This window comes from Globicephala melas, chromosome 4 (assembly GCF_963455315.2).
Source record: "Globicephala melas chromosome 4, mGloMel1.2, whole genome shotgun sequence".
Taxonomy (NCBI): domain Eukaryota; kingdom Metazoa; phylum Chordata; class Mammalia; order Artiodactyla; family Delphinidae; genus Globicephala; species Globicephala melas.
In genome coordinates, this window is record NC_083317.1 from 132,483,087 (window position 1) to 132,510,673 (window position 27,587).

General features: G+C 40.3%; 1 protein-coding gene across 1 annotated transcript in view; it reads right to left on the minus strand.

Moving 5' to 3' along the window:
- ACP3 (acid phosphatase 3) overlaps nt 1-24,732 on the minus strand; it is a 39,390-nt gene extending 14,658 nt beyond the window's left edge. Inside the window, exons 1-5 of the mRNA XM_030873491.2 lie at nt 24,619-24,732; nt 5,698-5,793; nt 5,292-5,378; nt 4,698-4,850; nt 310-408 (exon numbers count right to left, since the gene is read on the minus strand). Of these exons, the coding sequence (XP_030729351.1) occupies nt 310-408; nt 4,698-4,850; nt 5,292-5,378; nt 5,698-5,793; nt 24,619-24,732 (549 nt within the window). The remainder of the gene's footprint in view (nt 1-309; nt 409-4,697; nt 4,851-5,291; nt 5,379-5,697; nt 5,794-24,618) is intronic.
- Nucleotides 24,733-27,587: the final 2,855 nt, after the last annotated feature.

Below are 27,587 nucleotides of genomic sequence, written 5' to 3' on the forward strand. Positions count from 1 at the left end.
GCTCACTCATCGTAAGAGAAAAGTACTACAGCACAGTGTTCTATAATAGTAATGATACTGATCTTTCTTGTCTCATTCCTGATTTTGGAGGGAATGCTTCTAGTGATACCATCTTTCACTTACAGATTGGCAAATATCCTCATAGTTGTCTACACACTGTTCGGAAGGCTGTGGAGAAAGAGGCACTCTTATGTATTTCTGATGGGAGTAGAAATTGGTATAACCTGATTGAAGGGTAATTTGATAATATTCAAATTGTCCCAGAATTTCCACTATTTCTGCATACCACTAAATAACACATTTTTTAACCTTATAAGGATGCAGCCTCTTTTGGAATTCCTCTGATTTCAAAGTCTTCCTCTCAAGTTCTTGAAAACGAGAGCAGTTCCTGAAAGGCAGGTATAGCAACTGAGGAAAAAGAGAAATCGTAAATTTTGTATTAGTCAAAAGAACTAAAGAAGCTGCAGCCATTAGGTATAAAGTGACCTGAGTAAAAGATTCAAATGTGTTTTGAGCTGAATGGAATTCTAAAATTGAGGAAAAAGAGATCAATGATCGTCTGGTCTTAAATAGTAGGATATATACCCAGAACTCAAAATCTATCTTTTTCATTTCATGAACTTGCCTAAATAGAACTGTGCTATTGGTAAATATTCACACTTCCCGGTTTTTCCTGTGAAATGATAACAATTATCTTGCTTCCTTCCAGACCTCTTTCATTTCTAGCACTAGAGGTACATCTATGTGCATGCGTGCACACACATACACACACACAAACACAAACACAAGTACAGAGAAGTGAATTAGAGGTTCCAGAAAGAATCTTAAGAGATCGATTCACTGAAATACGTTCTTGCAAAGTTGCAGACTGTTAAAATAAGGGAACATGATAAACACATAGAAAAATATATTTGAAAACCTATTATGAGGACAAAATAATCATCCAAAAATGAGTTTAAATTTGACAATCTTTTGTAGTTTTAATTATAATCTATAGGCTGGTGACTCCCAAGTTCATTTTGTTGCTCTTACTTTCCATCTGAGCTAGTCTTGTATTTTCAGCCTTTGGTGGATATCACCAGTTGGATGTTCTCTTCATCCTCAAATTTGACATGTACAAACCTGAACTCCACTTCTTCATTTTTAACAATTTCCTTTTTGTAATCTCTCTACTTTTGCCAATGACGAAATTTATCATCCTGCTTCATAGACTAATCACTTTTGCCTGTCTACTTTCAAAACACAGTTGACCTTGAACAATGCAGAGGTTATGGCGGTTAACCCACACACAGTTGAAAATCTGAGTGTAGCTTCACAGTCTGTATCCACTGTTCTGCATCTAGAGGAGTCGACCAACTGGGGATCATGTAGTACTGTAGTACGAATTTATTGAAAAAATTCACATATAAGTGGACCCGTGTAGTTGAAACCCTCGTTGATCAAGAGACAACTGTATATCCAAAATAGACCCCTTTTCTTTACTTTCATTGTCCCCTCCCAGTCCAGACCACCATAATCTGTGTTTCAACTACTGTAAGAGCTTCCTATGTGATCAATTTGCATCACAATTCATCCTCCACACAGCAACTACACTAATCCTTTGTATTTTATTTTTGTAAATGCTAGTATCAGTATTTTAAAACCATCAATCAGATCATGCCATTCTGTAGTTTATAACTTTCACTGGCTTTCCATTTTACTAGGAATAAAATCCAAACTCATGCCCTAGTGACCTTTTTGTCCTGCCTTCCTACTGCTGCCCCCTCACTCACTCCTCTCCAGCAACACTGGGGGCCTTCTTGCTGTCCCCTGAACACACAGGCTGGGGGTCTCTGTGTTCCCTGCCTGAGACACTCCCCCCACTCCAGCTCTTCTAGACATCCTGCCCAGCCACTATCACATTACCTTGTTTTATTGCCTTCAAGGAACTCACTGCCATTTGAAATTATTGTATTTATTTTCTTCTTTATCATCCTATCATTCCTATAAAATATAAACTCGAGGATATCCAGAGTCTTGTCTATCTTGTTCACTGCTGAGCTGTCAAAGCCTAGAACAGGGTCTGGCATATTAGTACCTACTCAAAAACCATTTTATTTTTGTAAGTTGCTTCCTTGTCACCTTCTTCTGTGTCGCCTTGTCTTACCTCGCCTTCCTTCCCCTGATGTCTTTACCATCTAATTTCAGGCCTTCACGTCCTCACTCCTGCATGACTTCAACAGTTGTTTTCAGAGAGCTCAGTATTTTCCCTCCAAGCCACTGTCAGACAAATGCCCCAAAGCACTGCTCATCGTGTGTGTGCACAGTACTGAGGGAGGTACACAGTTTTTCTATGTCCCCTGCTTTACATCTAAATTTCCCACCCTGGCTTTCACAATTTTCCACAGGAGAAATGACACTGTTGAGGGGAAAAGCACAGAACTATTAATTTAAAGGTCTAGGTTTTAATGAATTACTTAACCTTTCTAGACTTTCGTTTTCTCATCTCACATATTGAAAGAATCAGGCTGAAAATGTAATAATCACCTAACCGTCTGTCCAGAATTTTGCAGGTTACAAAGTCATTTCCTTTTCTTAACTGAGGTGGTTTTCACAAATCCCTGTGAAGAATTTAGGTGGGTACTGTTGTTCCCATTTTACAGAAAAGGAAACTGAGGTGCAGGGAAGTTACTCAAGGTCAAGTATCTGAAGTGGTAGGTGGCTCTCAGACTCAGGTTTTCCCAGCTCTAAATTCAGCCCTCCATCTACATCACGCTGCCTTTGTCTCAAGATTCCTTCTGGCTATTAAATTTGGGTTCTCTAACCTGTGCCCGACCACTTATTCAGTCTTATTTTCATTCTTTCTAAATATGAACTCTGAACATAGACGGACAAGCACTCTACCTTGACTCAAAGCTAAGCTTTTGGGCTGCGCTGCTCTCCTTTCCTACCCTCCTCCAAGATCTGGTTCAAGTTCTCACTCTGTCCATGAAGACTTGAATGACTGCCCTGTGGTAGCTCCGAGTATGTCTTATTCTCTGAATTCCTCCAGCATGTGCAGCTTGTTCTTGAAATCGTTGCCCTCCACTTGCATTGTATTCTACACACTTCACAAGTGTGAATATTTTTTCATCAAATGGATTATAAATTAGGGAAGAAAACTGGCCTCATATTTCTCTTCTATTTCTGTATAGCAGTTAGCAAAGTTCTAGGAATAACTTTGGTTGATTGATTGATTTTGTTAAATTTTCTAGTTGATGTTAGAGAGAATTGTTTTCATCTTAGTAGGTAGCAGGAAGCCACAGGTAGACAATCTTACTTGTTTCTTTCTCCCTCTTCCTCACTCTCCCTGTTTTTCTTCCTCTTCTAATAGCACCTGCATTCTCTTTACTATGTAATTTAATCATTATCTTTCAAGATTAAAGGTTAAACAGCTACCCTGGTCTATATTGGCTAAATTTGGTGCTTCCTTCCAGTCTTTGTAGAAAAGGCTGTGGTCAAAGTGAAATTTTTTTCTTTTTGGAAGAAAATATTCACAAGCTCCTAAGAACACTGATAATCATAATGATTCCTTCTGATTCTTTGATGGAAAGAGGCATAAATAAATCATCCTATCTTTTCAGGAAACAGCAGAAAATTTGACTGGAGTAGATTTACCTAGAGTGAGGTTGACCGGGTTAAGCTCTTTCTACAAAGCAAGTGGGAAAAATTCTTAAGTCACCAGTTTTGGCAATTGTCAAATTTCTTGGTAACCCACCCCAGAGCTCTCTGAGCAACATTCTAGGTCTGGTAGTCATGCTAAGCCTCAGTCATAAAGAGAGGAGATGGTCATGTTATAATGTGACTGCAGGGGAATTAGGAAGGGTTCCTTGTCCCAAACTATTTCCTTCACACAGTCCTAAATTCCACATCTGGAAGATTAGTTAGACTTATTTATTACTATTTTAAAAAATAGCAATACCTCTGAAAAGATAAAAGAGTTCTTGGTCAGTCCCACCTAGTGTAAATAAATTTGAGAGTTTCTCTCAAACAACCTCATTTAGGCAACTTGGTTTATGGTACTTGTTCTCAGACTTGGCTGTCCACTAGAATCATCTAGGGAGATTTTTTTAAAATATTGATGCCTGGGTCCCACCTTCAGAGATTCTGATTTATTATGGCATGTGCCCGGGGCATCAGGATTTTAAAAAATTTCCAGGTGATTCTAACAGGCAGCTAACTTTGAGAACCACTAGTTTACACTAAAGGAAACTGCTCTGGAATGAGATCAGCCTGGTTCTAGTCTCAGTAGTGATGTTTATCAGCTGTGTGACTTTGGATCTATTTTGTTTGACTTCTCGAGCACTTTTTTCCCTGGCTGGAAAAGAAGGACAATAATATTGCCCATTCAAGATTGTTATGAAAGGTGAATATGATGACACATATAGCGTGTTGGGCACTAATTACATAATCAGATCTTTCTTTTTTACCCTGCCTAGGAATGGGGATTGCCAAAAAGTTGAAAGACTAGCAAAACAAAGTGGATAATAAAGCTCTAAAGAGAAATTCTGTTCCTACTCCCTTCTGTTAGGACTTTCTATGTCCTTTGCACCTTTATTTAGGAAAGAATTAAGACTGCACAGCCCATGAAGTGTCCAGACTCCCAACTCCACAAGTCCTGAGCAGCCTGCCTTCCTTCTTCCAGAACCAATGAAATCCCCGTTTTCCATAATACTGACCCGATCTTCAGAAACCGGGACTGTGTGCACTGGGATGGGCTGCCAGGGTAGGCTGGGATTCCAGACGCTGATACCTTCTGGGGGAAATAGGGCTGCAAGGTTTGTCATAGCACTCATCAAAGCCCGGTCAATATCCGTGCTTCGAACAAAAACCTAGAGTGGGAAAATCAAAGGAGAATCCAATAGAGAGGAACTGCGGGTTTTTTTTTTTTCCTGTGGAGCTAATAGTGTATTTCAGAAAGGGCAGAACACCTACACCAAAATATTAGCAGACACTGTGGTAGCATCATGATCATAATACCTATTATGGAAGAGATAATATTATGAGCATGCCATGGCATAAAGCAACTTGGTATGCCAACAGCTGAATTGACAAAAGAGACCAATCAAGTGGTGGCTACTTGCCAAGCCTAAGTATTTACTGTAGGTGTCCATGTTGAACTTACTTATATTCATACATTTTTTTTAAGAAGTACATTTGTAAACAAGACATCTGACTTTTATAAGTTCCTTGAGAAACAGGGAATTTTTACAAATACATTATGCTAAACTATTTCAAGGGGCAAGGTTCCCACTATTAGCTTCCCAACTTACCTGTTCATGTTTATAGGACTTGTTCAAGAATTTTTCATATCGTTTCCTTATATATTGTCCAAGTTCATAATGCTGCTCCATGCCCAGCTATGGGAACAAATAAAAGCAAAAATTAGTGAAAGTAAGTTCTGTGAAGCTATGTGTCGATCAAAACAGGCAATTCTATACAATTTTCCTACAGTTACTAGTCACTAGGGGTGACTTGATCATGATCAGAAATTGTTGAGACTAAGCATTAGTGCTTCTCTTTCCACAATCAAAACACATTTTACACTTTTTAGATCCCAGGTAACTGTGCAAAACACTTTCCCAGATATGAGTAAAGTAGTTATATGGTTTCAATAATGTAACAATCCCACAGAGTTTCCCATGAGACTCATCAGTAACTTGGTGAAATCCAACCAACCTGAGTGAGTTGGCCAAATCCTTGTGGCCATGAGGATTCCTTAATGGGGTCGTTAGGAAAGGTTTCGATGGGACTTCGGTCTCCATGCCTAAAAACCTGAAAATAGATTGAGGTAGTAATGTTACAAACTTAACTTAGGTGTTTTGCCTCTGCTCATAATGATAGATTTTTCTTCTAAACCTCTGGTTCTCCACCTTGGCTATTCATTGGAATCACCTGGAGAGTTTAAAAAAAATTCTGAGGACTGGATCCCACCCCTTGTGATTCTAGTTTAATTAGTTTGGGATGCATCAGGGCATTAGGATTTTAAAGACCTCCCCAAGTAAATCTCAGGTTAAGAACTGCTGTTCTAAGTTCAGTAACACGTTCTAAAGGCTCATCATCTTGTTATTCACATTACATGAAACACAGGAAAACTGTTAGTGAACTGTTATTGTTTCAGGTAATGTGAATAACAAGATGATGAGCCATTAGGAGTCAGGCGACCCACACATGGAGACCGGTTTACACATCAGACAGGACAAGAAGGAACACAAAGCTTAGCAAGATCACTTTATTGTCGAAAAACTCTGATGAGAAGTATTCCTTCCTGAATTATGATTACAGTAATAATAGTGTTAACATTTTGACATATCATAATAGTGGCTTTAAAATGCTACATACAATTTGTGACCATCTTGAGCCAATGATTTATTAGTTTTTAGGAGGTTAGAGATAAAGGACTTGCCAGTGGAAGATTAAAAAATCTAATTTTCAACAATTTAAGATCCTACTGAATTTGTATGCATGTCATCATGCTTTTTTTTTAACACCTTTATTAGAGTATAATTGTTTTACAATGCTGTGTTAGTTTCTGCTTTATAACAAAGTGAATAAGCTATACATATACATATATCCCCATATCTCCTCACTCTTGCATTTCCCTCCCACCCTCCCTATCCCACCCCTCTCGGTGGTCACAAAGAACCTAGCTGATCTCCCTGTGCTATGCGGCTGCTTCCCACTAGCTTTCGGTTTTACATTTGGTAGTGTATATATGTCCATGCCACTCTCGCACTTGGTCCCAGCTTACCCTTCCCCCTCCCCATGTCCTCAAGTCCATTCTCTACATCTGCATCTTTATTCCTGTCCTGCCCATAGGTTCTTCAGAACCTTTTTTTTCTTTAGATTCTATATATATGTGTTAGCATACGGTATTTGTTTTTCTCTTTCTGACTTACTTCACTCTGTATGACACCTCACTCAGTTTCGTTTCTTTTTATGGCTGAGTAATATTCCATTGTATATATGTGCCACATCTTCTTTATCCATTCATCTGTCGATGCATACTTAGGTAGCTTCCATGTCCTGGCTATTGTAAATAGAGCTGCAATGAACATTGTGGTACACGACTCTTTTTGAATTATGGTTTTCTCAGGGTATATGCCCAGTAGTAGGATTGCCGGGTCACATGGTAGTTCTATTTGTAGTTTTTTAAGGAGCCTCCATACTGTTCTCCACAGTAGCTGTATCAATTTACATTCCTACCAACAGTGAAAGAGGGTTCCCTTTTCTCCACACCCTCTCCAGCATTTATTGTCGGTAGTTTTTTTTTTTTTTGCGGTATGCGGGCCTGTCACTGTTGTGGCCTCTCCCGTTGCAGAGCACAGGCTCTGGACGCTCAGGCTCAGCGGCCATGGCTCACGGGTCCAACCACTCCACGGCATGTGGGATCTTCCCGGACCGGGGCACGAACCCGTGTCCCCTGCATCGGCAGGCGGACTCTCAACCACTGCGCCACCAGGGAAGACCTGTTGGTAGATTTTTTGATGATGGCCATTTCAGACTGGTGTGAGGTGATACCTCATTGTAGTTTTGATTTGCATTGCTCTAATGACTAGTGATGTTGAGCATCCTTTCATGATTTTTTGGCAATTTGTGTATCTTCTTTGGAGGAGTATCTGTTTAGGTCTTCTGCCCATTTTTGGATTGGGTTGTTTGTTCTTTTCATATTGAGCTGCATGAGCTGCTTGTAAATTTTGGAAATTAATCCTTTGTGAGTTGCTTCATTTGCAAATATTTTCTCCCATTCTGAGGCTTGTCTTTTCATCTTGTTTATGGTTTCCTTTGTTGTGCAAAAGCTTTTAAGTTTCATTAGGTCCCATATGTTTATTTTTGTTTTTCTTTCCATTTCTCTAGGATGTGGGTCAAAAAGGATCTTGCTGTGATTTATGTCATAGGGTGTTCTGCCTATGTTTTCCTCTTAAGAGTTTTAGCATGTCTGGCCTTACATTTAGGTCTTTAATCAATTTGAGTTTACCCCAGGAATGCAAGGATTCTTCAATATATGCAAATCAATCAACATGATAGACCATATTGACAAACTGAAGGAGAAAAACCATATGATCATCTCAATAGATGCAGAGAAAGCTTTTGGCTTGTCCTCACGGTGAGCCTCAGCCACCCCCCCCACCTCTGCAGGAGACCCTCCAACACTAGCAGTTTCCTTTACACAAGTTGGAAAGATGACTACTCCCCAAATTACAGCTAAAACCATATGACAGCTTGCTCAATCATCTTCAGTCTCCATTGCCTACCAATATACATCAGAAATACATCTACACATGGAACAACTCCTACAGAACACCTACTGAAAGCTGGCAGAAGACCTCAGACCTTCCAAAAGGCAAGAAACTCCCCACATACCTGGGTAGGGCCAAAGAAAAAAGAATAAACAGAGACAAAAGAATAGGGATGGGACTTGCACAAGTGGGAGGGAGCTGTGAAGGAGGAAAGGTTTACACACTGCGAAGGCCCTTCACGGGCGGAGACTGCGGGTGGCAGAGGGGGGGAGTTTCAGAGCTGCGGAGTAGAGCACAGCAACAGGGGTGCGGAGGGAAAAGTAGAGAGATTCCCGCACAGAGGATCAGTGCCGACTGGCACTCACCAGCCCGAGAGGCTTGTCTGCTCACCAGCCGGGGCAGGCGGGGCTGGGAGCTGAGGCTTGGGCTTCAGTCGGAGTGCAAGGAGAGGACTGGCAGCGTGAACACAGCCTGAAGGGGTTAGTGCACCACGGCTAGCTGGGAGGGAGTCCGGGGAAAAGTCTGGACGTACCGAAGAGGCAAGAGACTTTTTCTTCCCTCTTTGTTTCCTGGTGCGTGAGGAGAGGGGATTAAGAGCGCTGCTTAAAGGAGCTCCAGAGACGATTGCGAGCCGCGGCTAACAGTGCGGACCACAGAGACGTGCATGAGATGCTAAGGCTGCTGCTGCCGCCACCAAGAAGCCTGTGTGCGAGCACAGGTCACTCTCCACACCTCCCTTCCAGGGACCCTGTGCAGCCCGCCACGCCAGGGTCCCAGGATCCAGGGACAACCTCCCCGGGAGAACGCACTGCGCGCCTCAAGCTGGTGCAACGTCCCTCAGGCCTCTGCCGCCGGAGGCTCGCCCCGCATCCGCACCCCTCCCTCCCCCAGGCCTGAGTGAGCCAGAGCCCCCGAATCAGCGGCTCCTTTAACCCCATCCTGTCTGAGCGAAGAACAGACGCCCTCCGGCAACCTACACGCAGAGGCGGGACCAAATCCAAAGCTGAACCCCGGGAGCAGTGCGAACAAAGAAGAGAAAGGGAAATCTCTCCCAGCAGCCTCAGGAGCAGCAGATTAAAGCTCCACAATCAACTTGATGTACCCTGCATCTGTGGAATACCTGAATAGACAACGAATCACCCCAAATTGAGGAGGTGGACTTTGAGAGCAACATTTATTATTTTTTCCCCTTTTTGTGAGTATGTATATGCTTCTGTGTGAGATTTTGTCTGTATAGCTTTGCTTTCACCTTTTGTTCTAGGGTTCTATCCCTCCATTTTGTTTGTTTGTTTTTTTATTTTAAAAAAAATATTTTTCTTAATAAATATATTTTAATAACTTTATTTTATCTTACCTTATTTTATTTTATCCTCTTTCTTTCTTTCTACATTTTCTCCCTTTTATTCTGAACCATGTAGATGAAAGGCTCTTGGTGCTACAGCCAGGAGTGAGTGCTGTGCCTCTGAGGTGGGAGAGCCAACAGCAGGACACTAGTCGACAAGAAACCTCCCAGCTCCATATAATATCAAACGGCGAAAATCTCACAGAGATCTCCATCTCAACAACAACACCCAGCTTCACTCAACGACCAGCAAGCTACAGTGCCGGACACCCTATGCCAAACAACTAGCAAGACAGGAACACAACCCTACCCATTACCAGAGAGGCTGCCTAAAATCATAAGTCCACAGACACCCCAACACACACCAGCAGATGTGGACCTGCCCACCAGAAAGACAAGATGCAGCCTCATCCACCAGAACACACAGGCACTAGTCCCCTCCACCAGGAAGTCTACACAACCCACTGAACAAACTTTAGCCACTAGGCACAGACACAAAAAACAACGGGAACTATGAACCTGCAGCCTGCAAAAAGGAGACCCCAAACACAGTAAGATAAGCAAAATGAGAAGAAAGGAAAACACAGAGCAGATGAAGGAGCAAGATAAGAACCCACCAGACCTAACAACTGAAGAGGAAATAGGCAGTCTACCTGAAAAAGAATTCAGAATAATGATAGTAAAGATGATCCAAAATCTTGGAAGTAGAATAGAGAAAATGCAAGAAACATTTAACAAGGACCTAGAAGAACTAAAGGTGAAACAAGCAACGATGAACAACACAATAAATGAAATTAAAAATACTCTAGATGGGATCAATAGCAGAATAACTGAGGCAGAAGAACAGATAAGTGACCTGGAAGATAAAATAGTGGAAATAAGTACTGCAGAGCAGAATAAAGAAAAAAGAATGAAAAGAACTGAGGACAGTCTCAGAGAACTCTGGGACAATATTAAATGCACCAACATTTGAATTATAGGGGTTCCAGAGAGAGAAAAAGAAAGGGACTGAGAAAATATTTGAAGAGATTATAGTTGAAAACTTCCCTAATGTGGGAAAGGAAATAGTTAATCAAGTCCAGGAAGAACTGAGAGTCCCATACAAGATAAATCCAAGGAGAAACAGGCCAAGACACATATTAATCAAACTGTCAAAAATTAAATACAAGGAAAACATATTAAAAGATATTAAGACATACTAAAAGAGCAAGGGAAAAACAACAAATAACAGACAGGAGAATCCCCATAAGGTTAACAGCTCATCTTTCAGCAGAAACTCTGTAAACCAGAAGGCAGTGGCAGGACATATTTAAAGTGATGAAGGAGAAAAACCTACAAAGAAGATTACTCTACCCAGCAAGGATCTCATTCAGATTTGATGGAGAAATTAAAACCTTTACAGACAGGCAAAAGCTGAGAGAGTTCAGCACCACAAAACCAGCTTTACAACAAATGCTAAAGGAACTTCTCTAGGCAAGAAACACAAGAGAAGGAGAAGACCTACAATAACAAACCCAAAACAATTAAGAAAATGGGAATAGTAACATACATATTGATAATTACCTTAAATGTAAATGGATTAAATGCTCCCACCAAAAGACACAGACTGGCTGAATGGATACAAAAACAAGACCCATATATATGCTGTCTACAAGAGACACACTTCAGACCTAGAGACACATACAGACTGAAAGTGAGGGGATGGAAAAAGATATTCCATGCAAATGGAAACCAAAATAAAGCTGGAGTAACAATTCTCATATCAGACAAAATAGACTTTAAAATAAAGACTATTAGAAGAGACAAAGAAGGACACTACATAATGATCAAGGGATTGATACAAGAAGAAGATAAAACAATTGTAAATATTTAGGCACCCAACATAGAAGCACCTCAATACATAAGGCAAATACTAACAGCCATAAAAGGGGAAATCGACAGTAACACATTCATAGTAGGGGACTTTAACACCCCAGTTTCACCAATGGACAGATGATCCAAAATGACAATAAATAAGGAAACACAAGCCTTAAATGATACATTAAACAAAATGGACTTAATTGATATATATAGGACATTCCATCCAAAAAGAACAGAATACACATTTTTCTCAAGTATTCATGGAACATTCTCCAGGATAGATCATATCTTGGGTCACACATCAAGCCTTGGTAAATTTAAGAAAATCGAAATTGTATCAAGTATCTTTTCCGACCACAACACTATGAGACTAGATATCAATTACAGGAAAAGATCTGTAAAAAATACAAACACATGGAGGCTAAACAATACACTACTTAATAACGAAGTGGTCACTGAAGAAATCAAAGAGGAAATCAAAAAATACCTAGAAACAAATGCCAATGGAGACAAGATGACCCAAAACCTATGGGATGCAGCAAAAGCAGTTCTAAGAGGGAAGTTTATAGCAATACAATCTTACCTTAAGAAACAGGAAACATCTCGAATAAACAGCCTAAGCATGCACCTAAAGCAATTAGAGAAAGAAGAACAACAAAAAAAACCCCAAAGTTAGCAGAAGGAATGAAATCGTAAAGATCAGATCAGAAATAAATGAAAAAGAAATGAAGGAAACGATAGGAAAGATAAATAAAACTCAAAGCTGGTTCTTTGAGAAGATAAACAAAATTGATAAACCATTAGCCAGACTCATCAAGAAAAAAAGGGAGAAGACTCAAATATATAGAATTAGAAATTAAAAAGGAGAAGTAAAACCTGACACTGCAGAAATACAAGAGATCATGTGAGATAACTACAAGCAACTCTATGCCAATAAGATGGACAACCTGGAAGAAATGGACAAATTCTTAGAAATGCACAACCTGCCAAAATTGGCTCACGAAGAAATAGAAAATATGAACAGACCAATCACAAGCACTGCAATTGAAACTGTGATTAAAAATCTTCCAACAAACAAAAGCCCAGGACCAGATGGCTTCACAGGCGAATTCTATCAAACATTTAGAGAAGAGCTAACACCTATCCTTCTCAAAAATCTTCCAAAATATAGAAGAGGGAGGAACACTACCAAACTCATTCTACGAGGCCACTATTACCCTGATAGCAAAACCAGACAAAGATGTCACAAAGAAAGAAAACTACAGGCCAATATCACTGATGAACATAGATGCAAAAATCCTCAACAAAATACTAGCAAACAGAATCCAACAGCACATTAAAAGGATCATACACCATGATCAAGTGTGATTTATTCCAGGAATGCAAGGATTCTTCAATATACGCAAATCAGTCAATGTGATACACCATATTAACAAATTGAAGGAGAAAAACCATATGGTCATCTCATAGATGCAGAGAAAGCTTTCGACAAAATTCAACACCCATTTATGATTAAAAAAACCCTGCAGAAAGTAGGCATAGAGGGAAATTTCCTCAACATAATAAAGGCCATATATGACAAACCCACAGCCAACATCATCCTCAATGGTGAGAAACTGAAAGCACTTCCACTAAGATCAGGAAAAAGAGAAGGTTGCCCACTCTCACCACTCTTATTCAACATAGTTTTGGAAGTTTTAGCCACAGCAATCAGAGAAGAAAAGGAAATAAAAGGAGTCCAAATCAGAAAAGAATAAGTAAAGCTGTCACTGTTTGCAAATGACATGATACTATACATAGAGAATCCTAAAGATGCTACCAGAAAACTACTAGAGCTAATCAATGATTTTGGTAAAGTAGCAGGATACAAAATTAATGCACAGAAATCTCTTGCATTCCTATACACTAATGATGAAAAATTTGAAAGAAAATTTAAGGAGACACTCCCGTTTACCATTGCAACAAAAAGAATAAAATACCTAGGAATAAACCTACCTAAGGAGACAAAAGACCTTTATGCAGAAAACTATAAGACACTGGTGAACGAAATTAAAGATGTTACAAACAGGTGGAGGGATATACCATGTTCTTGCTTTGGAAGAATCAACAATGTGAAAATGGCTATACTACCCAAAGCAATCTACAGATTCAGTGCAATCCCTGTCAAACTACCAATGGCATTTTTCAGAGAACTAGAACAAAATATTTCACAATTTGTATGGAAACACAAAAGACCCCGAGTGGCCAAAGCAATCTTGCAAAAGAAAAACAGAGCTGGAGCAATCAGAGTCCTGGACATCAGACTATCCTACAAAGCTACAGTAATCAAGACAGTATGGTACTGGCACAAAAAGATAAATATAGATCAATGGAACAGGATAGAAAGCCCAGAGATAAACCCATGTCCATATGATCACCTTATTTTTGATAAAGGAGGCAAGGATCTACAATGGAGAAAGGCAGTCTCTTCAATAATTGGTGCTGGGAAAACTGGACAGCTACATGTAAAAGAATGAAATTAGAACACTCCCTAATACCATACACAATAAACATTGTACTTTTTTGATTGCACATTTAATCTTTGGGAAGAGTCGTCTATACTTTTGCAACCTTGGTTTTTTGATTCTACTATGCTTTCTGAATAGAATACCAAAGCAAACACAAAGCTATTTTATAAGCAAAAGGTAAGGAAAGAAAAAATAAATACAAGATGATGTCTGCACTGATGTCAGCAAAAATTTTTAATACAGCGGAGGGCTGCATAACACCTTGGATTTTCTGAAATTTCCTGCACTTGTCACTCTTATTACCTGGCTAAATTTCTCCATTGGAAAGAAAGCCAATAGGCTGCTCTTTTTAAATCCTGTTAAATAGTTCAGCAGACACAGAAGTGTCCTTAGAACCATCTCAGACTTTAGTCATCTTTGAGATGGGATTCCAGGAAAATGAGGGAGGCTTCTAAAACCTGGATGATGTCTCTGGTGTCTGAATAAAACTTATCTTTTGTCCCCCTGAACTGGTGAGAAATTGAAATCTCAGTAGAACAGGCTATGGCAAACAGAGGGACAATGGTGTGGTGAATCTTAAGAAACTATTTTGGTCAGGTAAGGAATTATTGTTATAAATAGTCACCTCATGGCTGGAAGAAAGGCTGCATACTCTCTGATGAGCACATACAGTTACTAGTCACTAGGGGTGACTTGATCAGGAATTGTCGAGGCTAATCATTAGTGCTTCTGTTTCTACAATCAAAACACTTTTTACACTTTTTGGATCCCAGATCTGAGTAACTAAAGTTATTATATGGTTTCATTGAATTATAAAGCCCACATTATTTAGTTTCCAGGGTTTCTCAGCCTCAGCACTGTTGACATTTTGGCTGTGGGGGCTGTCCTGTGCATTGTAGGATGTTTAGCAGTATCCAAGGCCTTTGCCCCATAGATGCCAGTAGAATTCCGCAGTTGTGACAATCGAAAAGTCTCCAGACATTGCCAAATGTCCCCTAGGGGGCAAAACCACCCCTAGTTGAGAGCCACTGAGTTAGCCAAAGAGAAGTTGAATGAGAGACATTGTAGTAAAATAATTTACAACACTTCCTACCAGCCTATAACCACTATAACCCCTCAATACTTTTTGAAGGCTTGCTTTGTCCTAGAAGCTGTGCTAAGTGTTTCTCATACATTTAATCCTCTTATCAATTATACAAAGCAGTTAGTATCATTATCTTCATTTCACAAGCCAGGAAACTGACTTAAGTGACCTGCCCAAGGTCACACAGTATATAAGTGGTAGAGCAGAGGTGAAAACACAAGCTGTGTGAATCCGACACCATCTTCTGAACCCATGCAGAGGCTCGCTTCTCTCTGCTCAAACATACCCCTCAGTGTCCCACCAGTGGACGATCTGGAATCTGGGGCTTTTTTATGAACTAAGATTGGAAGCTGTGTGTGTGTGTGTGTGTGTGTGTGTGGCGGGGGGAGGGTTATGTTGCATCAGAGGAAACCAAAACCTTGATGTAAGAAGCATCCCCAAATATTATTTAAAAGATAAAACTGAGGTTATGCAACTAAATGACAGCATGGCCTGGGGAGAAAAACAAGTGCCGTCCCCTTAGGGGAATGTTTTAAAGAGCAGAGCTGGAACAAAACCATGGAACATGGGCAAGCTTTCCTGCTCTGTTTTTACAGGTCATTTCCATAGGTTTTCATGGTTTCTGAGGTAGTGGCTCAAACATGCTATGAACTCTATGGAAGGGGTGTTCCACAGAAACACTTAATAAACCATCTCCCACATCCAGTGCTAGAAATCAAAATGTGTGTGTGTGCTCACACACCTGTGCCTTCAAGCACACATAGGTAGTATTCTTGAGCTTCTGAAATATCTCCAGTTTACCTGGAGCCTTTGGACTATGCCCAGACATTTTTTTAAGTCTGTGCAGGGCAATCTTCTTAACTGCTTTCCTGCCATATTTATAACCTCTGTTCTCAGTCCAGCAATCACACTCCAACAAATCCTTTAGAAATCTAAGACTATATTATTAGCAGTAAGACTATTTGCAGTAGTGGTGGTAATTGCAAAAGGAAGACATCCAAAATAATAACAACCCCTTATGTTTGTGCTACCCTTCATGGTTTTGTACAACCTGCCATCTCTTTTAATTCTTACAACTCTGTGAGGACAGGTCAGCACTATTGCTGCACTGAAAAAATAAGGAAACGGAGGCTCAGAGAAATAGAGTTAGCCGTGCAGATCTCCTACTTCCCATGAATGCTAGCCCATTGTTTTCCCCACCACATCACATTCACTTCACCCTTTTAAATCACAGGTAACTTTTTAGAAAGAACCACGGTTTGGTACCCATGTGACTGATCCTGCTCCCTCGAGCTTGCTAACCAGCTTTGGTGCACTGTGTAGGATGTGGAGACCCTGATGACTGCAGGACATGATGTCCAGTCCCCCTTCCCTGGCAGCAGTCACGTGCTCTTTTAAAAATGTTAATCAGTATAGTCTCTTGATTGCTTAGAACTCTCTAATGTTCTCTCATTCTTTTACACTTTTCTTTTGCAGAAAATTAAAAAGATATAAAAAAATAGAGATTTTTATAATGAGCCCCTATGAATTCACCATTTGCTCCAACAATGATCAACTCATGTGTGGCCAGTCTTGTTTAATTTATTCCCTCTCACTGTCAGATATTATATCATTTCCCATTACTCTTTGCATAAAATCCAAAGTCCTTACAGTGGCTCACTAGACCCTACCTAATATAGCCCTGCCCAACCACCATGTTCTCCCCTTACATTCTTGCTAAGCACACTTAGCCAAAGGACCCTCTGCTGTTCTATCCAATACATTGTGTTCCAGCCTCAGAGCCTTCATGTTCCATATGCCTGGGATGCCCTGCTTCTGCATCTCCTGGCACTTTCACTCGGTCACTGAATTCAGGTCTGTCCTGAAAAGGCAACCTCTGCAGAGAGGTGTCTCTTGACCACCCAGTATCAAGTAATGCCTGCTCCATCTCTTTCTCATCACATGGTTTCATTTTTTTTCCTTGATATTTTCTTTTTTTTTTTTTTAATTGTGTGTGTGCATGTGTTTTTAAGTATCTGGCTTCCTCTCCCCATAAGCTTTTTTTTTTTTTTTTTTTTTTTTTTTGCGGTACGCGGGCCTCTCACTGTTGTGGCCTCTCCCATTGCGGAGCACAGGCTCCGGACGCGCAGGCTCAGCGGCCATGGCTCACGGGCCCAGCCGCTCTGCGGCATGTGGGATCTTCCCAGACCGGGGCACTAACCCGTGTCCCCTGCATCGGCAGGCAGACTCTCAACCACTGCGCCACCAGGGAAGCCCCCCATAAACTTCTTGAAAGCAGAATCTTTGCCATCATGGACACCGCTTTATCCCCAAAACAGTGTCAGACACACAGTAAGTACACACACAATGTGCTTTGTTTTAATGAATGAATCAATTTTGGGTTGGGTCCAGCTACCTCTAGGTACATAATGGCTTTCTTTCCAATCTTCTCATTTCAGAAGGGCTTTGAGTTTTCATCCCTACTTATCATCAAGGTGTGCTGTGTGTGCTCCTTTTTTCCTCCTTTATTTCACTCTCTTATCTTTCCCTTTATCCCCTGCATTTGTGACTTTGCTTCTAGAACAATGAGTCTGCTTCTAGATTAGATGGGAGTCCAATAAACCATCATGGTGTCCTTCCAGGTTTGGAATTCAATACACATCACTCAACTTTGGGATGATTCTGGAAATTCTAAAAGGGACCTTCGCTCATGGCATTAAACTCCACTCCTTATTTTGTTAGGTATGCTCATGAAAAATCTCTTGATGCACAAACCTTGCCATGAATTAAAGTTTATTTTATTTTCTTCTTTTAGGAACTGAGAAATAACTCTGTTAGTAAAGAGAATTAAAAAGTGAAAGAGTTGGGTAGAAATGAATGAGTCAAGTAAATGAATGCCACTTCAGAGGTAAGAAGGGAAGCTGACTAGCTGTGAAAGGACTCAGGGTAGGAATATGCCCTGCACTCACCATGAGGAAGATCGAAAGGCCTGGCACGCTAATGAGAGGTATCCAGGGCATAGGAGAATACAGAGGCCTGCAGGAGAGGGGAGGGATGAAACTATGTGTTATATTGAGTGGAACTGCATGACATCTCAGAAAAGCTCTGGGCTTGAGTCGGTTAGACCTGAGACCAACACCTTGCCAGATGATCCTGGGAAAATGATTTAACTTAAACTTTTGCATGTCTCGACTTCCCTCACTGTAAAATGAGAAAATCATTATCTCCTATGCAGGAGGATCACGAGAATTAAATGTGTAATATATGCAAAGCCATCATCATAGTACTGAACACATAGGATGCACTCAGTACATGAGATTTGTTATTATGTGTGTTACTATTATTATTTTTTTTTTTTATTTTTTGGCAATATGCAGACCTCTCACTGTTGTGGCCTCTCCCGTTGTGGAGCACAGGCTCCGGATGCGCAGGCTCAGCGGCCATGGCTCATGGGCCCAGCCGCTCCGTGGCACGTGGGATCCTCCCGGACCAGGGCACGAACCCGTATACCCTGCATCGGCAGGCGGACTCTCAACGACTGTGCCACCAGGGAAGCCCCTGTTACTATAATTTTGGTTGTTGTTATTATAAATATTATTCAGGCCTTAACTTAGATACTTGCTGTATTCCTTTCCTGCTGCCAAAAATGGGCAGCATATTAGGGCAAATAAGAACTACCCGTTGAGCAAAGGGAAATATTTCTCCTTCAGGAAATATTTCTATTAATTTCTAATCATCTCTCCCCCAGTTTTATTTCCCTGACTGAAAAGAAAAACTAATTCTTCCTTTGGATTTAGGGAGCTTTGAAAGCTTTCAAGAGCCCATGGTGGCAAGCTCGCTGACTGAAATGACATGAGCCCAATATAATGTCCCTGATCAGTTCACCACATTGAAAATTTGCAAAATGCATTGGCATAAAAGTGGGAGAGGCCTGTGAATGTAAACTGAAGTGACCTTCTACTTGTCCCAGTAGAAACCCTCAGTGCACAGTGGTCTGTCCAGCAAATGTCTCTGAAAGACCTGTAGGTCCCCATGGATGGCTTCACTGCTCTTTGGCCCTGGCGATTAGGGAGCCACAATGCAGGGGAGAGAGATGGAAGGGCTGTTTGTGAGCTGAGGCAAGAACCCTGGTTTTTGTTTTCCAGGGAAGAGTTTTATCTGGTACGGCTTCTATAAGCCAGTCCAGAAGTTGGAGATGTGCCACCAGAGAGTTACAGCACCAAGTATACCACAGCTCCTTTCCATTACTGTTATGTAATAACAAGACAATGTCACATGCCTTACTGTGTCATTAGGAGGATTCAAAATACAAAGAGCCTGGCATCTAGTGGATGCTTACAGTATGGTAGCTGTAACTGTAATTCTTATTTTAATAGAAGTGAAAAAAAGGTTTATAGGACTTGAGAAGTTTCTGTCTGTGTTCAAAGGTACTGTTCAAACAACAATGAAGATGAAGACAAATAAAAGGGCAATAATAATCTATTCTAGACAAAAGTTAAGAAGGACCAGTAAATCAACCAATTAGTAAGTCAAACAATGGTTGAAATGAATAAAATCTGTTTAACTTCTTGTCACATTTTAAATATATACATATTTTTCCAGATTTTATTGTGCCAGGGGCCAAAAGCTGGGAAGAAAACTCATCAATTTTAAATGAAAAAAGACATGAAAATACTTCATCCTTTGAGAATAAAAAGAATGAATAGAAAAAATTGACATTTTAATTAACTGGTTATGTGAACATTATAAACAACACACGAGATAATTGTGTGACTGTATATAGTCAACACAACACAATGGTTACAATGTTTTAGGCATTTACCATATAGGCTTCTAAGTACTTTTGTGTATTAAATCAGTTAAGCCTCACAATAACTCCATGAAGCACTATTATCCCCATTTTACTGATGAGGAAACTGAGACACAGGTAGGTTAAGTTACTCATCCAAAGTCACACAGCTTGGAAAAGGTTGAGCTGGCATTCAAACCCTGGTGGTCTGATTCATGAACCTGTACTTTAACCACTGTGCTGTATGGTGTTGTGTAATACATAATATTATAAATTTCTTTGGTATTTATAGCCCTTATTTCATTTCTTCTTCTTTTATTTATTTATTTATTTTTGGTGGTGCCACGTACCTTGCAGGATCTTAGTTCCTCAACCAGGGATTGAACCCTAGGGCCCCAGCAGAGAAAGTACTGAGTACCAACCACTGGACCCCCAGGGAATTCCCTCTCATATTTCTTTTTAAGAAGTTCAAATGTTAAATGCCTTTCATGTACCCTATCTCATGGCTTCATCATTTTTCCAACAGAAAACAGGGTTATTTTGACTTCTTTCTCTTCCTTAATATCCACAGTCAACCCACAGGGATTCTTCTGCCCTCACAATTTTTAAAAGAAACTCTTTTTTTCTTTTCCAATTCTACTGCTTTCTGATCCAACTCAGGTCTTCACTGTGCTTTTCCTGACCTGTGGTAGTATCCCCTCTCTATTCTCCCCTCCAGCTTCTCCCCTCCTCAAGCCGTACTTACATACAGATGTGTGTCTCCCCCAAGACAAAATACATTAGAATTCACAAGTGGGGGAGACTTGAGTACAAACAAGGTAAGCTGTTAGCCTGTGGTTCTAGAGGACATGATAACTATCTAATACCTTAAGTTTTCTTTGCTGAAAAATAATGAAGGATCAACTAGAACCTTAAGGACATTAAGTAAAATAAGCCAGTCACAAAAAGACAAGTACTGTATGATTCCACTTACACAAGGTATGTGAAGTAGTCAAATTCATAGAGTCAGGAAGTAGAATGGTGCTTGTGGGGGCTGAGGGGGAGGAGGCTGGGGAATTGCTGTTTAATAGATATGAAGTTTCAGTTTTGCAAGATGAAGGGAATTCTGGAGATGGATAGTTTTAATGGTAGCACAACAATGTGAATACACCTAATGCAATTGAACTGTACACTTAAAATGGTTAAAATGGAAAATTTTATGTCCTGCATATTTTACCACCATTTAAAAAATGTATAATTAAGTCTCACCTAGATTTTATCCAAAAAGTTGGAAAGTTTCTGTTTTAGACAGGTGACTAACAGCAGCACCTTACATTTGTATCATGGTTCACACTTACATATGTATATCATGCCATTTGAACCTAAAGACAACTTTGTGAAATAGAAATTATAGTTATGATCATTATCCCCAACTTTAAGTTTAGGAAATTTGAGGCTCAGATGGATTAAATGACCTGTTCTCAATCCTATACCTGGTAAATGATGCTAGAACTTGAATTAATGAAAGTTCGGTATTTTCCTAGGTATGGCTTTGAACTTTTATTTTAACACATAGCATTAGAAAATTGGTAACAGTATTAGACTGCCAGCCTGAGCAGTAAATTGTCATTCTGTTGCTTTCCTTGGAGGATTGAGGAGAAACCCAGAAGGTCTGCCATCCCTGAAAGTGTGTGGTGGCCAGAACAATTTGAGTTTACCTAACCACAGTATGGAAGTTACCCATCCCAGTATAGAGATGATGTGCTGAAGATTTGGAGGCTATTTGCATCAAGGATATTCTATTACTTGAGCAGAAATTTTGCATGGTTAACCACGAAGAATGAGACTTTGTGACATCATCCCTTTCTTTGTAAAACCCAGGTAGAATGAGAAGGAATTATTCTCTTTGAGATCACCTGAACTTGTGGTTTTTCCTGGCTTAGGGGAGAGAGAATGCTTTAAAATGGCATTTCCCCATTTATGGGTGGAATAATGATGTATGAGATTACTTTTTAAAAGTCCATTAAGAGTGCATCAGCATATAGATGAAACAAGGTTGGCCATGAGTGATAATTACTGAAGCTGGTTGATGGGTACCTTGAGACTCACCATACTTATTATTCTCTCTATAAATTATAAAACAGCAATTCTCTAAGGGTTTTCTATGAGACGTTATGGAAAAAAAGAGGAGGTGTATTCTGTAGTCAAAATTTAGGAAATATAATTTACTAGATCCTTTCCTTGAAAGCCACAGTAAATATTAGACTATTAAAGACTCTGAAAAGTTCTGCCTTTAAGAGACCTTTAAAAACATTTTAACCCACGTTTTCTTCTCCAATCTGATTTGACTATTGAAACACCTGTTAACAACTTGTCAAACTAGCATTCCAATGGATGCACACTGGTGAACCTCTTTCAAAAGAGCATGTGGTGACTGTGTTCATGAGAGAGAACAAGAACCGGACAGTTTCCTGCTCTTTCTGCCAAGAACAGTTTTTCAGAACCGGGGAAGCTTTGTTTTCTTTTTTGTATCACGGTAGAAAAGCAAGGAAACCACTTGCTGACTATGAGTGAAGCCAATACACAGGATGGAGAAGCCTCAGCTTCATGTGCTGGGTTAGGCACACGCAGCAGGAACAGAATGTGTCTAGTGATTAAGGGCAGGCTTCTGGAATCATACAGCCTGGGTTCAAATCCTAGCTGTGTGACCATGAGCAAGTTGCTTAATCTCTTTGTGCCTCAATTCCTTCATCTATAAAACAGGGTTAATAGGGTTAATAAGGTTTTTACAAAAATGTTATAGAATGGTTTCCAGATTTAGCAAACAAAAATGCAGCATGCCCAAATGTTGCATGGAAACATAAACATACTAAAAATTTATTTGCTGTTTATCTGAAGTTCAAATTTAACTGGGCATCCTGTGTTTTCTGGTAACCTTATTTTATAGGGCTGTTGGGAGGATACTGTAACATAATCTATTGAAATTTCAAAACAGTGCCTGGCACATAGTAAAAAATTAAGTAACTATTGGTTATTGTCATTAATATTATCACTTTAATCAGAGGTACTTTCTTTTATTCTTGTTCTCCTAATAATTTTCTAGGGAATTTCCTCGGTATATAATTAAACCATTTATAGTCAGATATTCTCTTTAATCAGTAAAAAGAAGACAGTGGTATCTTCCAGCCAAGAAAGATGTATTAAGTTGCCCTTAATCTACCACTAATGGAAGAAATTTGAGGTAGGAAAAATTGTTAACATTAGTCATGTGTGGTAATTGTTAAATTTTTTTAGCTCCTAGAGAGTTACCTTTGTAAGGTATTAACTTGTAGTCCCTGAACACATGCTAACTGAGAGTGTAGAGGGAGAAAGGAAACCCACAACAGTTTGGTAGCTAAGGGAAGTCAGCCTGATGTTGTAAAACATGGAGGAAAGAATGGACCAGATGCTGTTAGCTGAGAGTTCACTGTAATATCCCAAAAAGGATTTCCCCTCAACCAGCTTGTCATGGTGTTGACAGTACAATTCCTGCAGAGTCCCTACACTTGCTTAATGCACATGTTTGCAAGGAACACACTGATATAAGTAAAAGTGTAACTTACATGGATTTCCCTATATAAAGTACACAGTGTTCTACAGCTTTTTTTTTTTTCCAACACAGAAGCCTGACAGCTGGTGAATCATTCATAAACAAATTGATGATATATTTCTCTGGTCTCTCTCTCTCTCTCATTGCTGGTCTCTCTCTTTCTCTCATTGTTGACTCATAGTAAAGATTTATTGGACTAAAAATCATGATTTGCATAAACATATGGTTATGAAATTTTTCTTTAGAAGGTAAAGAAAGGAGTCCTGAGTACAGCAAGCTAAGAAAAATAAAAACTTCGTGTTTAATTTTTAAGTAAAAGTTGACTTTCCTTGAAATTATAAAAATAAATTTTGGATATTCTTTCAGAAAGAAAATGTACTTATCAGCATACTTTCACTCTACCAAATGAAAAAATGTGATGAAGAAAAAGAGATCAAGAAAGCCTGCAAATTTCAAGGAGAGAGTCAGAGGCAGAGACAGACAGTGAGTAAAACAGAAAAAAGAGAAATAGAGAAACAGAGAGAATCAAAGACCACACAGAAAGTGAGAGATATAAAGGAATTAATTCCAAGACAGTAAAGTAGTAAATCCCCTTTACTTTGCAATCTCTCTCCCTATCTATTTTTTAAGGCGATGCCAACAGTATATTTTCTTTCCTTGACAACATACAGTAGCTGCCCCATCCCCCCTTTCCTAACTTGTCACACATACCATGGGTTGGGAAAAACATGATTTTAATGGTCAACCAAATCTATGCTTCAGGAAGTCATCCTACAACTCGAGTTTAGTTTTACTTTAATGCTTCAAAGACTGCTTATAAATATATCAGGAAAAAGGGAAAGGGCTACTTAATTTAGAAAATGACTGTTTTTTGGCTTGCCAACACATAGTCATTAAATTGAATGAAGCCAGTTTAGCTTCTGGTGCTAAACAGACCTAGAGGAGGTGTCTCCTGGCCTCGAGTAGCTATCAAAAGGGATCTACATTCAAGGCATTGTAAAGTAAGTGAATAGATAAATAACATTCGTAAAGTAAAAAATAACCAAACCAAACGGGCTTTTGTCAGGACATGTTCGCTCTTCATTATGAGGAAGTTGCAAAACTTGCATATTCAGCTTTCTGAGTTTGGTCTTCAGGAGACTACACTAGGGTAAAATGAAACCTGACACTTGATTTTCAGACCCTGCTGGTAACAATTTTATAGGAAAAGCAATGAGGAAAGTCTACTCACCAATGTCACAAACCTCAACTCCTTGGCTCCTACACCTCGGTCCAGCCAGAAGGAAAGCAGGAGGCTAAGGCGAAGGCTTGCTGCCCTGGCCACAAGGAGGGTGGCAGCTCTCATTCTGGGGTGAGCTGCTTCTGGCTGGAGTTGGGACGTGCTGCTTCCAGGGCAAAAGCCATTAGAGGGGAAGCTATTTAACCAAGGGATTGAAAGGGAAGTGGGAGGAGCCAAGACTCGTGAATAGTAAAATCTCCAGGTGGCTTGGGGTGGGGTTTGGCCTGTGTCTGGTCAGATCATTTTTGGACTGGGTGTTAGAGCTTATGGTCTTCCGGATTTAAGTTAGAACACTAAGGCCCAGAAAGGGGAGAGCTGTTGCTCAAGGTCACAGAGCACATTACTAGATATTTCTTTTTTAGTTTATCTTTATCCTTTGTTTAGATGGAGTCTGATACAATGTTTGTTTTGTGGCTGTCACTTGGGAAAGGGATAGACCCTAAGTTTGGACACCTCAGGCCAGTGATTCCTAATTTTTTTGGCAATCCGGAATTATAGGGAGAGAAGTATGAAAGGAACTGCAGATAATAACATATATTGGGTGTATTCTCCAAGCCAAACATGGCGTCCTTTTCTAAACTCTCATGTAGCCTATTTTTAAGTAGAAGAAAAATAAGAGCAACTTTATTTTGAGAATTTTTAGTCAAACTTTGAGATATTTGGGGCTCATCTGAGGTATCTCAAAATTAGGATTACAATTACCTTACCTAACCTGACACAGTTAACAAACAACAACAACCACACACTAACCTACAGCCCTGTACTATTAGTCACCAACTCTGGCCAGGAGTCTTACAGTCTGGGCAAGTTACACCCTTGCTTCTCCAGCCGTGATCTAATCAAGGATGTTACAAAACAGGATAATCCGGACTGAGAGAATTTAGATTTCCATTTTCTCCCCGACCTGTCAGCCCCATATAGGCTAAAACAGGATTTTTTGTGCAAAGCTGCCTGTCGGGATGCTCCCACCTCATCAGAAGAGGGAACAACCCATTCTCTGGTACACTGCACTTGGGAGACCTCTGTTGTTATGTGATCACAGGGTGTCCTAGAATGTGGTACATAGGAGAGCTGTTGCTTTTTCCAGTGTGGGGAAATATGTGTGGAGAAGGAATGCATGTATGGTTGGGGTTTGATATTTAAGGGGACTTGTGACCCTCTATTTACCATCACATTCTCCACCTGCCAGTCCCCACTGTCATTTTTAATGGGTGAGATATTGAGGAGAAGAGTGTAGGGAAAAGGGGATGAAAACTAAGAGGTTGTCCAGGGCAGAAATGAAGTCACCACTTGGATTCCTGTTACATGTACCAGGCAACCTGAGAACGGAAGCTCCACCACCTACTTACCATCCACACAGGCTTAGTTCTGAACCAGGTGCTTTAAATTGTGTCAGATACTTGATTCTGTGCAATGTCTTATTTTCTCAAGAATCAGCCGGCTCCTTGTTCTCCTATCTTCTTCCTTGTCTCACCCTTTGATTGATACCTGGCAGTATTCTGGCTATAGCTTTAGTGCTTCCTGATAATGGTTCTAACCTATCTGTGCCATCTTGTGCTAGGTTGGATAAACCTTACTTCTGACACAGACCCTACTTTTTCTGTGTCACATCTTCTGAACTTCTTTTAGCCTTCCAAGTATGAACAACAATAACAGCAACAGCTTTTTATAGAGAGTGTCAGAAAAATGTTACTTGAATTGAACACATAAGTGAATGGCTTTTACTTCTACTCTATTTCAGTCATCATCCTAACTTCTACTTTGATCATCAAATTATAAAGGGAGACAGAGATCATTAATGTAGTTCTGAATACCATGAAGTTGAGGCTGAAAAGTCCTCTAAATTCATATGGATCTCATTTTAGGATCTTCTTTGGTCTCTTGAACCTTGAATTCATAAGGCCTTTGTAAAGACCTAAAATGTCATCGGGAATGAATATATGAATATGATATTATCGAAAGTGAGACTTGAAAAAATAGTGGGGTGTACTTATTGACATCCCAATGAACATGGCAATAATTTTAGTGTCAATAAGTAGCAGAACTTACTAGTGAAATCACTTTTGTCCCTCGTGGTACTCCTTTTGTCATATGTAAAGTGTTCAACCTCTAATTGGCCCAGTGTTAGGAAGTTCCATAAGCGGAGCAGATTGGGCTCATCAGAAAGCAAACTTCCAGGTGGAGATTTGCATGGGGGAAATTTATCAGGGAGTGCTCTCAGGATCAAAAACAGTAGGTGGAGGAGAAATAAACAGGACTGGGAAGAGAGAGAGGGCCTCAGTTGATGCTGCTAGTAATTCTGAAGCTGTGATGGCCTTTTGGAGTTGTCCTGAAGTGGGGAAAGTAGGCAGGCCTTTAATCCCTGCATTAGCCAGTCATGGGAGGCAGGCTGTTCCTGGCAGGGAGTGTGACAGTGGGTTAAAATGACTCTCTTCGGGAGGAGATTCTAGATGGCGGAAGAGTAAGACGTGGAGATCAACTTCCTCCCCACAAATACATCAGAACTACATCTACATGTGGAACAACCCCTACAGAACACCTACTGAATGCTGGCATAAGACCTCAGACCTCCCAAAAGGCAAGAAATTCCCCACGTACCTGGGTAGGGCAAAAGAAAAAAACAGAGACAAAAAATAGGGATGGGACCTGCACCAGTGGAGGGAGCTGTGAACGAGGAAAGTTTTCCACACACTAGGAAGCCCCTTCACTGGCGGAGATGGGGGGTGGCGGAGGGGGGAAGCTTTGGAGCCACGGAGGAGAGCGCAGCAACAGGGGTGTGGAAGGCAAAGCGGAGAGATTTCAGCACAGAGGAATCGGTGCCAACCAGCACTCACCAGCCCGAGAGGCTTGTCTGCTCACCCACCGGGGCGGGTGGGGGCTGGGAGCTGAGGCTCAAGCTTTGGTCGGGTCCCAGGCAGAGG